General features: G+C 47.9%; 1 protein-coding gene across 1 annotated transcript in view; it reads right to left on the bottom strand.

Moving 5' to 3' along the window:
* Window positions 1-10,475: 10,475 nt before the first annotated feature.
* TCF4 (transcription factor 4) overlaps window positions 10,476-19,071 on the bottom strand; it is an 82,873-nt gene continuing 74,277 nt past the window's right edge. The window contains exons 7-8 of the mRNA XM_069001513.1: window positions 12,211-12,337; window positions 10,476-11,270 (exon numbers count right to left, since the gene is read on the bottom strand). Of these exons, the coding sequence (XP_068857614.1) occupies window positions 11,134-11,270; window positions 12,211-12,337 (264 nt within the window). The 3' untranslated portion in view covers window positions 10,476-11,133. The remainder of the gene's footprint in view (window positions 11,271-12,210; window positions 12,338-19,071) is intronic.

Below are 19,071 nucleotides of genomic sequence, written 5' to 3'. Positions count from 1 at the left end.
GCCCGAAAATAGCCCGAAAAATAGAGATGTGAACCCTAGGAATTGTAAGAAAACAGCCCGAAAAGCATCCCAAAAAAGAAGAGGTAGGTACCCTAGGAACTGAAATCAACCAGCCCTAAAGTGGCCCTAAAATAGCCTGAAAAGCATCCCAAAAAATAAGAGATATTAACCCTAAACAGCCCTAAAAGCAGCCCCAAAGGTTTCTTTAATAGCCCTAAAGCATCCCAAAAAACAAAGCTATTAACCCGGTGAATTGAAATCAAACAGCCCTAAAGTGGCCCTAAAAGCAGCCCCAAAGGTTCCTTAAACAAGCCTAAAACAGCCCTAAAAGCATCCCAAACCCCAGAGATTTTAACCCTAGGGACTGAAATCAACCTGCCAAAAAACAGATATTAACCCTAAGAATTGAAATAAAACAGCCTGAAAAACAGCCCGAAAGGTTCCTTAAATAACCCTAAAACCAGCCCTGAAGGATCCCAAAACACAGAGATATGAACCCTAGGAATTGAAATCAAACAGCCCTTAAACAATCCCTAGACCCAGCCCAAAATGATCCTAAAAACCCCTTAAACAATCCCTAAAAACCAGCCCTAAATGATCCCTAAAAACCCTTAAATAGTCCCTAAAAACCAGCCCTAAAAGAGCCTTAAAAATCCTTACACTATCCCTAAAAACCAGCCCTAAATGATCCCTTAAAAATCCTTAAACAATCCCTAAAAACAGCCCTAAATGATCCCTTAAAAATCCTTACACTATCCCTAAAAACCAGCCCTAAATGATCCCTAAAAATCCTTAAATAATCCCTAAAACCAGCCCTAAACGATCCCTAAAAACCCTTAAACTATCCCTAAAACCAGCCCTAAAAGAGCCTTAAAAACCCTTAAACTATCCCTAAAACCAGCCCTAAAAGAGCCTTAAAATGCCTTAAATAATCCCTAAAACCAGCCCTAAATGATCCCTAAAACTCCTTAAATAATCCCTAAAACCAGCCCTAAAGGAGCCTTAAAAACCCTTAAATAATCCCTAGAAACCAGCCCTAAATGATCCCTTACAAATCCTTAAACTATCCCTAGAAACCAGCCCTAAATGATCCCTAAAACTCCTTAAATAATCCCTAAAACCAGCCCTAAAAGAGCCTTAAAAACCCTTAAATAATCCCTAAAACCAGCCCTAAAAGAGCCTTTAAACTCCTTAAACTATCCCTAAAAACCAGCCCTAAATGATCCCTTAAAAATCCTTAAATAATCCCTAAAACCAGCCCTAAAAGAGCCTTAAAATGCCTTAAACTATCCCTAAAAACCAGCCCTAAATGATCCCTAAAAACCAGCCCTAACTGATCCCTTAAAAACCCTTAAACTACCCCTAAAACCAGCCCTAAAAGAGCCTTAAAACCCCTTAAACCCAGCCCTAAAGTATCCCAAACCACCAGAACATCCCGAAAATACGGCCACGGAAACAGCAACACCGAGGAATATCCCCAAAAACCGGGATCCACCCGCGACATCCGCAATTCCCAGCCCAGCGGAGCCCTACGATCAGTGAAACATCCCGAAAATAAAGACGGATTCCCGTCACCCAGCCGGGAATTTTGACCCCATCCCACCCAATCCGTGCAGCCGGAGGGGCACCGAGGAATTCCTTGGAATATCGGCTCCAGCCGCTCCCCATGGGCCTCAAAGGGACGGCAGCTCCCGGGGGGTTCCCAGCTTCCCACGGGGATCCCTGGTGGGGAGACCGGGATGGGCGGGAGCTTCCATTGGGGTGGGAGAACCGGGATTGGAAGGGTTTGTCCCGTTCCTCACTGGGATAACTGGGATTGGAAGGGTTTGTCCCATTCTTCACTGGGATAACCGGGATTGGAAGGGTTCCTCCGGTTCCTCACTGGGATAACCGGGATTGGAAGGGTTTGTCCCGCTCCTCACTGGGATAACTGGGATTGGAAGGGTTCCTCACCGGGATAACCGGGATTGGAAGGGTTTGTCCCATTCTTCACTGGGATAACCGGGATTGGAAGGGTTCCTCCGGTTCCTCACTGGGATAACCGGGATTGGAAGGGTTTGTCCCGCTCCTCACTGGGATAACTGGGATTGGAAGGGTTCCTCACCGGGATAACCGGGATTGGAAGGGTTTGTCCCACTCCTCACTGGGATAACTGGGATTGGAAGGGTTCCTCACTGGGATAACCGGGATTGGAAGGGTTTGTCCCGCTCCTCACTGGGATAACCGGGATTGGAAGGGTTTGTCCCGCTCCTCACCAGGATAACCGGGATTGGAAGGGTTTGTCCCATTCTTCACTGGGATAACCGGGATTGGAAGGGTTCCTCCGGTTCCTCACTGGGATAACCGGGATTGGAAGGGTTTGTCCCGCTCCTCACTGGGATAACCGGGATTGAAAGGGTTCCTCACTGGGATAACTGGGATTGGAAAGGTTCCTCACTGGGATAACCGGGATTGGAAGGGTTTGTCCCGCTCCTCACCGGGATAACCGGGATTGGAAGGGTTCCTCACTGGGATAACCGGGATTGGAAGGGTTTGTCCCACTCCTCACTGGGATAACCGGGATTGGAAGGGTTCCTCACCGGGATAACCGGGATAACCGGGATTGGAAGGGTTCCTCACTGGGATAACTGGGATTGGAAGGGTTCCTTACTGGGATAACCGGGATTGGAAGGGTTTGTCCCGCTCCTCACTGGGATAACTGGGATTGGAAGGGTTTGTCCCATTCTTCACTGGGATAACCGGGATTGGAAGGGTTCCTCCGGTTCCTCACTGGGATAACCGGGATTGGAAGGGTTTGTCCCGCTCCTCACCGGGATAACCGGGATTGGAAGGGTTTGTCCCACTCCTCACTGGGATAACCGGGATTGGAAGGGTTCCTCACTGGGATAACCGGGATTGGAAGGATTTGTCCTGCTCCTCCCCGGGATAACCAGGATTGGAAGGATGAGGCTGTCGAGCTCACAAGGCCCCGTTTGGAATGGCGAATCCAAAGAATTCCCAAAGGTTCCGGGTCAACGGGTGCCAAAACCGGCGGCAAGGGATGGAAAACCCTTCTCAATGCCAGAGCTCCCAGAATTCCTGTCAGTTATCCCGGGAATATTCTCGCCCTCACCTCTTCCCAATGCCAGGTTTCGACTGGGTATGGAGGAGAAGGAAAAGAGGGAGGAGGAGAAGAAGGACAGGGAATGGATCCCTGCTTTCCCACCAAGAATTCCAGGATGGAAACTTCGGGAAGAGCAGCACCCAGGGAGCTGCGAGCGCTCTCCTTGCTCGGCTCTCCCGATGGATGCCGAGATTCCAGCCCCAAATTCCCCCCTGGGTCACAGGAAAATGCCGGAACTCCTCCACGTCCGGGGGCCTTGGATAATGCCAGCCTTGGGTTGTTCCCAACCCCTCTGCAGGGCTTGGAATGCCCAGATGAGAGGAATTCTGGAATCCCAGGCAGAGCTGTCCCCAGCAGCCTTTCCCAACTTCTCTGCCGCTTCCCAATTCCTCTCCTTCATCGGTTCTAGCTGGGAATGGGAATGGTGAAGCAGGATCATCAACCCACCCCAACATTCCCTGAATTTCCTGAATTTCGGTGTATGGAAGCTCCAGCTCCATAAACCAAGCCAAGGCTTCGCCCAGCCAGAGCCAGGAATTCTCCTGGAACATTCCCCATGGGAAAGGACGGGAAGCCCATTTAAGGCTCCCTTCAGACACGTTCCCAGGGCACGGGGGGGTGGTTATGGATCGGGAGATTCCCACTCTGGAAGCATCCGAGTCCTCGGTGTCGATGCTGTGCCACGGATCGGAGGCTGCCGGAGAAGGATTTGCTATTCCGGTCTTTGGGAAAAGCCGATCCCACTGGGATGAACCCAATCCCGCCGGGGTGTTCGGGAAAGGCCGCCCCCATTCCCGGAGGGATTTAAAGCCCTGTGGATGCGGCACCTGGGGACACGGATCGGACTGGAACGGCCTCGCATCCTAAAGGACTCCACGATTCCACGCGGGTTCTTTCCGTCCATACCGAGGACGGAAGGAGATCTGCCGATAAATCCAGCGCAGCCACTTCCTGGGATTTTCCAGGAGCATTCCCTGTTCTTTGGGAGCTCCAGAAAATCCCCAATCCCACCAAAATCCACCTGCCATTAAAAGCAGCAATTTCAGGCCCTCAGAGCCATGGCCCAAACCAAGAGGCGCTTCCGGAACTCCGCGGAATCCCGGCAACCCGGCCAGAATCCCGGTTTTTCCGCCGGGAGCGGTGTCCAGGAGCTGCTTCCAGGCTGGAAGGGCCCCGTGAGGATGCTGGGGCACGCGGTGCCGCAGGGCAGGCGGCGTTCCCGGCCTGCTTGTCGGGAGCAATTCCCTCTGCCCTCAGAACGCCCCGGCTTCCCGGAGCGGCTCTTCCCAAAAACCTTCCCCGAAACACGGAGCAGAAGCCGAGGGCCGGGCGGGCGCGGGAGGGGGAAGCGCTCCGGGGCCGCTTCCCAGCGGAGGGCGGTGCGGCGGGGAAGGGGTTAACAGACATATGCTGCATAATTAGGAGATGCATTAATGATTATGAATAGGAAAGCGCTCGGCGGAAGGCAAAAAAAACCCCGGGAAGAGGGACAGGCACCCCTTTTCCCGGGATATTTTTGGTTTTCGGCGGGATCCGGGATGGCCGGGGAGAATTCCCGCTCCTCGGAACGGCGCCGCCGCTTCCAAGGGTAGCTCAAATTGGAATCTTTCATCCACCATCCATCAAACCCGGGCTGGAGATTTTGACAAACATTAAACACAGTAAGGAGGCAATTATGTATGCATGATTTAATCTGCAACTCATTAATATGCAAATGTATTCATATGTTAGTTACTAAATTAAAAATGCAAAGAAGCCCTTATGGTGATTCTCCAAATTTTTGCACAAACAGAACATTCCAAACGGGAGCAAAACGGGAAGTTTTGGGGGGAAACCTGCGGATTCCGGGAAATCTTTGGGAACCTGTTGCAACGGAGACGGCTCCGAAATATTCCCTTTCACGGCGAGGGAATGGGAAAATTGGGAATGAGACCGGAATCTCGGCAAGTCTTGGGAGATGTGCACTAATTATCCGACCGGCTGCATTCCGGAGCCGGCAACCGAAACCCGCCTGGTCATTTCTGAGGGATTGTGCTCCTTTTGGGAACGGCTCTGTGCCCATCCCAAGGCTCTCTGAACTCCCTTCCGCCCCCCTGGAATGGCGGGGATGCAACCCCCCCCCCCCCCCCGTCTGCCGGCGCCCGAGCGGCTCCAGTGTTTAGGGAATCTTCTGGAAAGGTGGGAAAATCCGAGGGCTGAGGGCGGCCACGAAGTGCCTTTCATTCCCTCCCAGCTGCGCTTCCCAGCAGAGCAGCCGTGCCAATGGAAGCAGCCATTTCTCCGGGAATATCGCCCCAGCTCCCATCCGGAGCAGCTCCCACCCCCAGCAGGGAAGGAAAATAATTCGGGATGTTGGGAAGATCCCTGTCAGCCCCATTTCCATGGATAAGTCACTTCTGTCCCCACACGGCTCTGAGGCTGATCCCGGGAAGCCGGGACCGAGCTGGGAGCGCCTTGGGAAGCTCCCAGGAGCCCCGATCCGGGCTGGAATGCAGCCGGGCAGCCCGGAAGGGAATGGGGCCTCAGGCTCCCTCCGGAGCAGCGGTATCCCGCAATCCGTGTGGGATTGCCCATGGAAACCCCCCCGAGGCCGCACTCCGGGGCTCCACGGCAGCACCGAGCGCTCCCCTCTCTGCTCCCCGGCTCCAGGGGCTGTGCCCAGCGCGTCCCATCCCGCTGCCCCCGCACGGCACGAGGACGGACGGCGTTCCCGTTTCCCTGCAGCTTCCCAGACCCTCCGAGGCCTTGGCACGACCCCCGGGGAGCCGTGGCTGCTCCGGGACACCGGGAAGTGCCCAGGGCCAGGCCGGACCCGGCCTGGAGCGCCCCGGGATAGCGGGAGGTGTCCCTGCCCCCGGGAGGATCCTTGAAATCCCTTCCGACCCAAACCGTCCCGGGAGCCTGCGATTCCATCCCGTGATTCCAGGATCCCTCTGGAGAGGAACTCCTTCGTGATTCCTGGATTCCGAGCGCTTCGAGGACGGGGAAAGAGCATCCGCTGCTCCGATTTGCCCGATTTCAGCAGGAAAAGCGGGGAGCCAAAGGGAAAACCAACAGCAAGGGGCCCAGCTGTTGGGATTTAAATGGAATTTCGGAAGCGATTCCGGATTTTTGGGTAGGCCGGGCCTGAAGCATCGCCGTTCCCGAATAAATTATCCCGCGTTCCACGGGATTTGTTCTTTTTACTGTCACAGGAAGCACATGTTGGAGGCAATCTGTTTCCTCATCCCAGCGCTTCCCTGGCTGCTCGGGAAGAAAAAACTCCCGGCACACTTTCCCCCGAGGAAGCAAGAGGTGATCATAAATATCCCGAAATAGCATCCGGCACATCCCGGCGCCGTTCACACTTCCCCAATGCCAAGGGAGGACTCGAAAAAAAATAATCCTAACAGATGCTCCGGGGTCAGCGAGGGAAGCGCGTGCTTCCCGCAAAAACACCCTCCGCAGAATCCCAAATGAACCGGGAAAGGCCGCCCGTGCCGGAGGGGCTCGGGAGAGCACCGGGAAAACGCACCGGGAATTGGGGCAGAGACGCTTCGGCAGCTGGGAACGGGACGGAGAGGGGGAATGGGATGGAGAGGGGGAATGGGATGGTGAGGGGGATGGAGAGGGGGAATGGGATGGAGAATGGGATGGAGAGGGGGATGGAGAGGGGGAATGGGATGGAGAATGGGATGGAGAGGGGGATGGAGAGGGGGAATGGGATGGAGAATGGGATGGAGAGGGGGATGGAGAGGGGGAATGGGATGGAGAATGGGATGGAGAGGGGGAATGGGATGGAGAGGGAATGGGATGGAGAGAGAATGGGATGGAGAGGGGGATGGAGAGGGGGAATGGGATCGAGAAGGGGATGGAGAGGGAATGGGATGGAGAGGAGGATGGAGAGAGGGAATGGGATGGAGAATGGGATGGAGAGGGAATGGGATGGAGAGGAGGATGGAGAGAGGGAATGGGATGGAGAGGGGGAATGGGATGGAGAGGAGGATGGAGAGAGGGAATGGGATGGAGAATGGGATGGAGAGGGGGAATGGGATGGAGAGGAGGATGGAGAGAGGGAATGGGATGGAGAGGGAATGGGATGGAGAGGGGAATGGAGAGAGGGAATGGGATGGAGAGGGAATGGGATGGAGAGGGGGAATGGGATGGAGAGAGGGAATGGGATGGAGAATGGGATGGAGAGAGAATGGGATGGAGAAGGGGAAATGCGATGGAGAGGGGGAATGGGATGGAGAGGGGGAATGGGATGGAGAGGGGGAATGGGATGGAGAATGGGATGGAGAGAGGGAATGGGATGGAGAATGGGATGGAGAGAGAATGGAATGGAGAAGGGGAAATGCGATGGAGAGGGGGAATGGGATGGAGAGGGGGAATGCGATGGAGAGGGGGAATGGGATGGAGAAGGGGAATGGGATGGAGAGAATGGGATGGAGAAGGGGAATGGGATGGAGAGGGAATGGGATGGAGAGGGGGAATGGGATGGAGAGGAGGAATGGGAGCTGCTCCAGTTCCCATCCTGCTCCTGGTCCCAATCCTGGTTCTAATCCCAGTTCTGCTCCTGCTCCTAATCCTGGTCTGAATCCCAGTTCTGCTCCTGCTTCCAACTCCCATCCTGCTCCTGGTGCTAATCCTGGTCCTAATCCCAGTTCTGCTCCTGGTCCCACTCCTGGTTCTGCTCCTGCTCCTAATCCTCATCCTGCTCCTAATCCCTGTCCCAGTTCAGCTCCCGCTCCCGGTGTGGCTCCCGCTTCCAGGCCTGCTCCCAGTCCCGTTCCCAGCTCTGCTCCCGTTCCTGCAAACCTTCCCCAGAATTCCCGAATGAGCAAAGCCCCTCTGGCTGCGAGGAGACCTCGGAGCCTTCTCCAGAGCCTGAAGGGGCTCCAGGAGAGCTGGGAAGGGGCGGGACACAGGGAATGGCTTCCCACTGGGAAAGAGCAGGGATGGGTGGGATACTGGGAAGGGCTTCTCTGTTCCAGGGTAATTCCTTCCTCAGCATCCTGCTCTCCCACCCTGATCCCGGCGTGTCCGATCCGTCCTGGAAGGGAAGGAAACCTTCAAGGAATCCATTGATTGGGATCCAGTCAATCAGGAGCTGTCCTATCCCAAATCCATGGGAAAAGCCCGAGCCGAGGTAGGAACTGAGGGCTCGTATCCTTCATGAAGTGTGGGGCTCTCCACTCAGGAAACTCAGCGTAGTTCCCGAAGGAAAATGGGATTATCAATAACCGGAGCAATAAATCATGGAAAACTGGGGATGGGATTCCTATGGATTGCATGTTCTTAATTGGACTTCATTAATATTTCTTTCTAGCAAAGGGATTTCCTGGACCCCTCTTTCATCCCAAGGAACCAACCCCATTCCCACTGAGCTGCTTTCCCTCCAAATTTCCAAGGACTTCCTTAAAAGCATTCCCGAGAAGCTCCCGGCCGGCATTCTGCAGGAATTTTTTGGGCAAGTCCTTCCTGAAAGCTCGTGCACTTCCCACAGCGCGCTGAAGAGGGAGTCTCTGTCCCAGCTAAACCAAATCCCACTAATCCCGCGCCGCAAAAATTCCGGGATTACAGGCAGACGGATTTCTTGGGAATCCGCAATACTCCGCTATCCCAAAGTGGGTCAGTTTCCCAGGAAAACCCACCCATCCACCGGAGCATCCGCATCCCTTCCCAGGGCCTTTTCCTTGCTGCAGCCATCCCGTGCCTTCAATTCCCTAAACTGTTGTAACTGGAATTTCCAGACCTTTTCATCTCCCTTAAAACGACTCCACTGGGAGGGGCCTCCAAGCTTTCCCTCCTGTTTTCCCTCTTTTCCTTGGATCCGTCCCCAGGAAGTCCCAAGGACACTTCACCCCATCCCGGTGCTCCTCAAGGACTGGGATCGCCCCCCCCGCCCCCTCCCCCGGCTGGATTTGAGGGAAAGGGCAGCTCTGGAGCAGGATTCCCAGGGAAGCGGCCACGGCACCGGAGCTCAGGGAGCAGCAGCTGGACGGCGCTCACGGCGGGATTTGGGGATTGTGGGATTGTCCCGGCAGGGCCGGGAGCTGGATCCGTGGGGATCCTTTCCACGACTCTCGGGAAGCTCCCAGCAGAACCAGCATGGAGCAACGCTCCCCAAAACACTGAGCAGTTCGGGCTGGAGGATCCGGGAGCAGCGATCCCACGCCTCCCTCCCGGGAATGCGCCGGATAAAGCCGGCCCCAGCACCCGGAGCGCTCCCAGGGAGAGCGGGAAAAGCGCCCGGGGGCTGAGGGACACATCCACAGCAAGTTTGGGATCCGACGCGGGGATTGCAGCGAATCCTGGCCTGGCATCCCTCCCCGAATCCACCTGGAATTCCGGATTTTCCGGCCAGTTGCTTCCATTGTTCGGTGCGCTCGTTTATTCCCGCTCGTCCTTGGAATTGCCACGACCCAGCGCCGAAGGAGTCGCCGAGAACCGCCGCGTTCCACTCGGTGCTCCCGGCGCAAACCCCACCCTCCGCATCCCCCTTTCCCCAGAAACCTGGGAATATTCCCACCCCGTCCATTCCTGCCTCCAAACGAAATCCCACATGCCAGAGGTGATTCCGGGCTCTAGGAAGAAGAAGCACCCCAACCCCCTCTATTTGCACTTCGAAGTGCCAGCTCCCACCAGAAGCACGGAACGCCTTCCTGCACCCGGCAGGACCCGGATTTTCATCCCTGAATTCCTACAAGAACCAATTGGGTGGGATTCGAGTACCCAGGAACGGCTTCCATACCGGAATTCCCGTGCCATTGGCCCGGCTGACGAAATCATTCCGAGGATTTCGAGTTCCCATTGAAGGTGAAGCACTGAGGGAAAGAAATCCCAAACACACGTTGGGATTTCATTTCGAATGAAAAAAATTCCTATTAATTAATCAATCAATCAATCAATCAATCAATCTTATTAATTTATTTGGGCTTTCCCTTGAGAATTCCCGGATTTTAGCCACTGGAAAAAGATGTGGGATTAATGGGAGCAGGATTTGATGAATCCCTGGGATTAAATGAGGATGTTGATGTGTATTTTCCCCTTTTTAATTACACGTTGTTAATTAGAAAGCGATTATTAACGAGAAAAATTTAGCCCAGCCACTCCAAGAACTTCATCATTGTTTCGATTCCAGATTCCCGTTTCCCAGCTGCAAATTTCCCTGGATTTGGGATAACACCGTCCAATCCATCCGATTAAATTTTATCTCCTCTGATATTAATTAATTATCTATTTTCCATGATTAATTGCCGCTAATAACCAGATCTGGAGCTCAAAAAAAGGGATTTCTCCGGGAGGGAAGGGAAGATTCACCCCCCCACCCCCCCCCCGGGAGGGGTTGATTTGATACCGCTATCAACATGATATGCAAATGAGGCTGGTATCAATATCAGAATGATATGCAAATGAAGCCATCGATACCGACATGATATGCAAATGAGGCTGAACGTACTTCTAAAGTGATAAAGAGATAGAACTGGAATTACACAAATCCAACAAAATGCACTTTTCCGCCCTAATTTGGTGCCGCAGCGACCGAAATGTCGGATGTTTTCCTGCACAACCTCGCTTTTCCATGGATTTTAATGGATTTGAAAGGATGTCAAGCACCTCAGCGCAGCTTTTTTTTGGGGAAAAATCCCGCAAGGAACGCACGAACTCATCCAAAAGATGAAAGGAACGGAATCGTTATTTGGATCACGGAACAAAGGAGCCCAGGGAAGCAAAGCAAGGCAGCAACTCCTGACGGAAAACCACGAGAATTCCAGGAAAACACGGAAAAACGAGCCGGACGGCGCTTGGAATCCCCGCCAAACGGAGGGATCGGGGATATTCCCGAAATTCGGGGCTAACACCGGCATTAAGGAGCCTCTGGCAACACCTGGCTGGCAGCGCTTGGCACCCGGAACCCCCGGCCCTGGCGGAATGCTGCTGGGATCCGGGAGCCGCCCTCCCGCACGCCGGCCCATTCCCGGCAATTCCTGGTCCGTCCTTCCCGCCGCAGATCCGTCGGTCGGCCCCACGAAGGAGCCCAACATTCCTTACCTTTTCCCGAGCCTCATCCCCCAGGAATGGGCTCCTGCCATCCCTGATCCCAAACAAAGCTCCCGAGCAGCCGCGGTACTTACGGAGGAGGGCAAACCCGGAGGAACTTTCCGAACTTTCTTTGTCTGAACTTCTGGAAGAAAGGGAGAAAAAGGAGGATTAGACATCGGGATCCGGGCGGGACGGAAGGGGCTTTTCCCCAAGGTTTTCCCTGCGCTCACAGGGATGTCACCGCAGTAAAGGAGTAACACTGCAGAATAAAGAATTCCAAGGATAAAGGGCTGGGATGTGGTTTCTGGTGGAACTCAGGGAATTAAAGCTTGGATTTGGTGCCGTGGGCTCGAGAAAGAAAGGGGATCTGGAAGGCTGGATAAGCCTGGAGGAACGGCCCGGGAGAGGGCTCCGTGTGCTGCTTCCCAAACGTCCTGCAGCGGGACGAGGTGGGATGGGGGGAACTGGGAATCACTCAGCCCCGGAGGAGCCGTGCACAGGCCGCTGGCAGGCACTGCCCCGGCGTACTGGGAGCACTGGGAGCACTGGGAGCACTGGGAGCACTGGGAGCAGGATAAAGGGATGGGAACAGGGAATGACTACCCACGGAGGAGCTGTGCAGGGGTCTCTGGGGTACTGAGAGCACTGGGAGCACTGGGAGCACTGGGAGCAGGAAAAAGGGATGGGAACAGGGAATGACTACCCACGGAGGAGCTGTGCAGGGGTCTCTGGGGTACTGGGAGCACTGGGAGCACTGGGAGCAGGATAAAGGCGGCAGGGATGGGAACTGGGAATGACTACCCACGAGGGAGCTGTGCAGGGGTCTCCGGGGTACTGGGAGCACTGGGAGCACTGGGAGTATTGGGAGCAGGATAAAGGGATGGGAACAGGGAATGACTACCCACGGAGGAGCTGTGCAGGGGTCTCTGGGGCACTGGGAACACTGGGAGCAGGATAAAGGGATAGGAACTGGAAATGTCTACCCACGGGGGAGCCCTGCAGGGGTCTCCGGGGTACTGGGAGCACTGGGAGCACTGGGAGCGGGATAAAGGCGGCAGGGATGGGAACTGGGAATGACTCACCCATGGAGGAGCCGTGCAGGGGTCTCCGGCGGGCGCTGCCGGCGTACTGGTAGTACTGGGAGCCCGGCTTGCTGGGGGACAGCGCCCCGGGGGTGGCCAGCTCCATGTCCCCTCCGAGCAGGCTCTGCTGCGGGGACAGACACACAGAGCTGTGGGCAAGGCCGGCCCCGAATCCGCACTTCCCTCATCATTAGCTCCTTCCCAGCCCTAAAAATAACCCGGGAATGAGCGCTCGGGAGCGCGGAGCAGGCGGCGAGCGCCTGGCGCCGCGTTAAAGGAGACACCACCGCAATTCCCACTCGGGGAGCGGCGCCCAAAGGCCGGGAAAAGGAGCAACCCCGGGCTCCTTCCCAGCGCCGGGAATCGCGGCGCCCGCTCGGCCGGGGCGAGCGGCGCTTGGGAAAGTTTGGGAGCTCTGCCGGGGCGCTCAGAGGGAATCGTGCTGCTGGGATTTCCGACCAGAGAAAGGACAGCCACCGAAACCCCCGAAATCCTCCCTGCGGATAAGGAGGCTCCGCTGCCTCGGGAAAAGGATGCGGGGAGGAAGCGCACCGGGGCTTCGGCGGGGGTAACGCGGAGGGGAAAGGCAAGGACGGAGATCGAAACCCTAAAAGATCTCAACCCTAGAAGATCTCAACCCTAAAAGATCTCAACCCTAAAAGATCTCAACCCTACAAGATCTCAACCCTAAAAGAGGTGCAAGGCGCAGAAAGCAGAGCTGTGATACGGCAAATAGAGAGCGGGTCACAGAGATAATGCATTGAATGCATACTGTGCTGCTTGTAGGGTGTTAGAGATAAGGGGTCAGAGATAAGGTATTAGTGTATCATATAGATAATGCATTGAATGCATGCTGTGCTATGGATAAGGTGTTATAGATAAGGTGTTAGTGTATCATATAGATAATGTATTAAATGCACGCTGTACTGCTTGTCGGGTGTTATAGATAAGGTATTAGAGATAAGGTATTAGATAGTGTATCATATAGATAATGTATTAAATGCATACTGTACTATGGATAAGGTATTAGAGATAAGGTATTAGAGATAATGTATTAGACAGTGTATCATATAGATAATGTATTAAATGCATACTGTACTATGGATAAGGTGTTAGAGATAAGGTATTAGAGATAATGTATTAGACAGTGTATCATATAGATAATGTATTAAATGCATACTGTACTATGGATAAGGTGTTAGAGATAAGGTATTAGAGATAATGTATTAGACAATGTATCATATGGATAATGTATTAAATGCATGCTGTACTGTGGGTAAGGTGCTATAGATAAGGTATTAGTGTATCATATAGATAATGTATTAAATGCATACTGTACTATGGATAAGGTGTTAGAGATAAGGTATTAGAGATAATGTATTAGATAGTGTATCATATGGATAATGTATTAAATGCATACTGTACTATGGATAAGGTGTTATAGATAAGGTATTAGAGATAATGTATTAGATAGTGTATCATATGGATAATGTATTAAATGCATGCTATACTATGGATAAGTTGCTACAGATAAGGTATTAGATAGTGTATCATATAGATAATGTATAAGCTGCATACTCACCTCTGGATAAGGTGTTAGGGATAATGTATGAGGTATCTATAATGTATTAGAGATAATGTATGAAATAGTGTATCATATAATGCATTAAATGCATACTGTTCTATGCATAATGTGTTAGAGATGATGTATTAGATACCCATAAAGTATTACGTACCTAATGTATGAAATATAATGTGTTAATGTATGAAATAGTGTATCATATAGATCATGTGTTAGAGATAATGTACTAAATGCATCATGTACTATGCATAAGGTATTAGAGATAATGTATTAGGCATCTATAAGGTATTAAATAATGTGTTAGAGATGGTGCGTTAAATAGTGTACCATATAGATAATGTATTAAATAGATAACGTTAATGTATTTTATATGCAATGTGTTAAATAGATACTGTGTTAGAGATAATGTATTATGGATAATGTATGGAATAGTGTATCATATAGATAATGTATCAAATAGATAATGTGTTAATGTATTTTATATGCAATGTGTTAAATAGGTAATGTGTTAATGCATTTTATATGTAATGTATCAAATAGATACTGTGTTAATGTATTATGGATAATGTATGGAATCGTGTATCATATAGATAATGTATTAAATAGGTAATGTGTTAATGTATTCTATATGCAATGTGTTAAATAGATACTGTGTTAGAGATAATGTATTATGGATAATGTATGGAATAGTGTGTCATATAGATAATGTATTAAATAGATACTGTGTTAATGTATTATGGATAATGTATGGAATCGTGTATCATATAGATAATGTATTAAATAGGTAATGTGTTAATGTATTCTATATGCAATGTGTTAAATAGATACTGTGTTAGAGATAATGTATTATGGATAATGTATGGAATAGTGTGTCATATAGATAATGTATTAAATAGATACTGTGTTAATGTATTTTATGTGCAATGTATTAAATAGATAATGTGTTAATGTATTCTATATGCAATGTATCAAATAGATACTGTGTTAATGTATTATGGATAATGTATGGAATCGTGTATCATATAGATAATGTATTAAATAGGTAATGTGTTAATGTATTGTGGATAATGTATGGAACAGCATATCATATAGATAATGTATTAAATAGGTAATGTGCTAATGTATTATGGATAATGTATGGAACCGTGTATCATATAGATAATGTATTAAATAGATACTGTGCTAATGTATTATGGATAATGTATGGAACAGTGTATCATATAGATAATGTATTAAAAGCACACTGGACTATGGATAAGGTATTATAGACAAGGTATTAAATAGTGAATGATATACATAATGTATTAAATAGAGCATGTATTAATGTATTTTATATGCAATGTATTACATAGATAAGGGCCTATATATGATGTATCAGAGAGAATGTATTAGCTGTCTATAATGGATTAAATATCGAATGTGTTAAATAGCATGTCTTATAGATAATGCATGACTGGTGCATTCTATGTAATGTATTAATATGAAATGTATTCTATGTCATGTATTAAACATCTAATGTATTAGATATACAGTGCATTACCTGGAATGTGTTTATTACCTATCATGTGTTTAATATATAATGTATTAAATACCTACAATGTACTAATATGTAAGGTATTATATCGACAACATTTTAAATACATAATGTATATGTAACACCTGATAAATGATCATCTTTTCCATGTGCAGAATGTATTGAATATCTAGAAGGGATTAATGTACGACGTATGGAATATCCATGGTGCGTGATATAGATAATGTATTACACAGCATGTACTTTCTGTACCATGCACTCACAGATGGGGCATTAATTCACAATGCATTGGACACACAGTGTGTTACATACTGGCAGTGTGTTACATACTATAGATTGAACAGAAGGCCTTAAACACCTATCACGTATTATGTATTAAATATTAGATATTAAACAGAATGTATATAGGTTAAATAGAATGTATTAAATCCTGTAATGTATTATATATATATATTAAATAGAATGTGTTAAACACCTATAATGTATTTTATATATGTTAAATAGAAGGTGTTTAACACCTATAATGTATTATATATATATTAAATAGAAGGTATTAAGCACCTATAATGTATTATATATTATATATTAAATAGAATGTATATATATTAAATAGAATGTATTAAGCACCTATAATGTATTATATATATTAAATAGAAGGTATTAAGCACCTATAATGTATTTTTTATATATATTAAATAGAATGTATTAAACACCTATCATGTATTATATATATATTAAATAGGTCTTAAACACCTATAATATATTATATATATTAAATAGAATGTATTAAACACCTATCATGCATTTTATATATATATTAAATAGACTGTATTAAACACCTATCATGCATTTTATATATATTAAATAGAAGGTCTTTAACACCTATAATGTATATATATATTAAATAGAATGTATTAAACACGTATAATGTGTTATATATATATATATTAAATAGAGTGCATTAAACACCTATTATGTATTCTATATTCTATATTCTATATTCTATATTAAATAGAATGCATATGTATTAAATAGAATGTATTAAACACCTATAATGTATTATATATTAAATAGAATGTATATATATTAAATAGAATGTATTAAGCGCCTATAATGTATTATATATATGAAATAGAAAGTATTAAACACCTATAATGTATTTTATTTATATATTAAATAGAATGTATTAAACATCTATAATGTATTTTATATATATTAAATAGAAGATATTGAACACCTATAATGTGTTATATGTATATTAAATAGAGTGCATTAAACACCTGTAATGTATTATATAATAAATAAAATGTATATATATTAAATAGAATGTATTAAACACCTATAATGTATTATCTCTATTAAATAGAATGCATTAAATACCTATAATTTATTATATATATATTAAATAGGTCTTAAACACCTATAATGTCTTATGTATATTAAATAGAATGTATTAAACACCTATAATGCATTATATATGTATATTAAATAGAATGTATTCAACGCCTATAATGTATTTTATATATATATTAGATAGAATGTATTAAACACCTATAAGGTATTATATATATATATTGAATAGAAGGTATTAAACGCCTATAATGTATTTTATATATATATATTGAATAGAAGTTATTAAACGCCTATAATGTATTATATATATTAAATAGAATGTATTAAACACCTATAATGTATTATAGATACTAAATAGAAGGTATTGAACACCTATAATGTATTTTATATCTATTAAATAGAAGGTATTGAACAGCTATGAAGTATTTTATATATATATTAAATAGAGTGCATTAAATACCTGTAATGTGTTATATATATATTAAATAAAAGATATTGAACACCTATAATGTATTTTATATATATATATTAAATAGAATGTATTAAACGCCTATAATGTATTATATATATATTAAATAGAAGGTATTAAATGCCTATAATGTGTTATATTTATATATTAAATAGAATGTATTAAACACCTATAATGCATTATATATGCATATTAAATAGAATGTATTAAATGCCTATAATGTATTTTTTATATATATTAAATAGAATGTATTAAACACCTATATTGTATTATATATATATTAAATAAAAGGTATTGAACACCTATAATATATTTTATATATAGATATTAAATAGAATGTATTAAACACCTATAATGTGTTATATATATATTAAATAGAGTGCATTAAATGCCTATAATGTGTTATGTATATCAAATAGAATGCATTAAACGCCGATAGTGTATTTTATATATATATTAAATAGAAGGTATTGAACGCCTATAATGTGTTATGTATATATTAAATAGAGTGCATTGAACACCTATAATGTGTTATGTATATTAAACAGAATGCATTAAACGCCTATAGTGTATTTTATATATATATTAAATAGAAGGTATTGAACGCCTATAATGTGTTATGTATATATTAAATAGAGTGCATTGAACACCTATAATGTGTTATGTATATTAAACAGAATGCATTAAACGCCTATAGTGTATTTTATATATATATTAAATAGAAGGTATTGAACACCTATAATGTGTTATGTATATTAAACAGAATGCATTAAACGCCTACAGTGTATTTTATACATATATATGAAACAGGATGCATTAAATACCTGCAGTGCATTAAACATCTCGAATGTGTCACACAAGTAACACACGTAACCCATTCAGTCAATCCAAGGAATGCAACACCCAACTCCAAAGCCCGGCACACGGAACGCACGGAGCCCAGCCCGAGCTCGGCGCCCACGGGGCACCGGGCACGGCAAACCCGACCTACGGCACACGGCACGCACCGAGTCAGGGACACCCAGCTCCCGGAGGCGCGGGGAGAAAAGCCGCAGAGCCGGCTCGGGCACCCCGGAGCCATCCGAAAGCGCCACCCAGCACCCAAAGCGCTCCGGCCGGCCCCGAGCTGCGGCCGAGCCGGGCCCGCCCGGGCCGTCCCTAACGCCGGGGCCGCCCGTGGGATCCGCGGGCAGCGGCGGAGGAGCCGCAGGGAGCGCGGCACGAACGCCAGGCGCGGACGGGGAAGGGCGGAGAGCGCGGCTCCGGGTGCGCTCCGCGGGCTCCGGGTGCGCTCCGCGGGCTCCGGGTGCGCTCCGCGGGAGGGCTCCGGGTGCGGGCTCCGGGTGCGCTCCGCGGGAGGGCTCCGGGTGCGGGCTCCGGGAGCGCTCGGCGGGCTCCGGGTGCGGGCTCCGGGTGCGCTCCGCGGGCTCCGGCTGCGCTCCGGCTGCGCTCCGGGTGCGCGGCACCGACCCGCGGCCGGCGCGGCCCCGACTTCCCGCAGCAGCCCGGGCGCAGCGCGCTGCCCCCCGAATTCCCAACTTTCCGGGGCCGCCTCGCAATCAACTTTCGGCGAGCGGAGCAATTAGCGGCCTCGGAAAGGAGGGAATGTGTTTTCCCTAATCGAAATTCTAATCACCGTGTCACTCACAACAGCCTTAGTGCTGCTTCGCTGCCGCCCCATTCACATGCAAATGAGCCCTAAATAGGCCAATTATGGCTGTGCCCCCGTTCCCGGCTTAACCCGCTGCGCACTGGGAACGCGCGGCGCCCAAAGAATTCCTCGTGGGAAGCGGGGCCGCTCCTGCGCCTTCCCGAGCGGCCCAGCACAGCGCGGGCTGCGAAATTCCCGACTCCGGCGCTCCCCGCGGGGAAAAGCGGCTCGGGAAGGATGGATGGATGGATGGATGGATGGATGGATGGATG

This window comes from Aphelocoma coerulescens (genome assembly GCF_041296385.1).
Source record: "Aphelocoma coerulescens isolate FSJ_1873_10779 chromosome Z unlocalized genomic scaffold, UR_Acoe_1.0 ChrZ, whole genome shotgun sequence".
Lineage (NCBI taxonomy): Eukaryota > Metazoa > Chordata > Aves > Passeriformes > Corvidae > Aphelocoma > Aphelocoma coerulescens.
The sequence above is the reverse complement of the archived record's forward strand: the minus strand, read 5'-3'. Positions and strand labels throughout refer to the sequence as shown.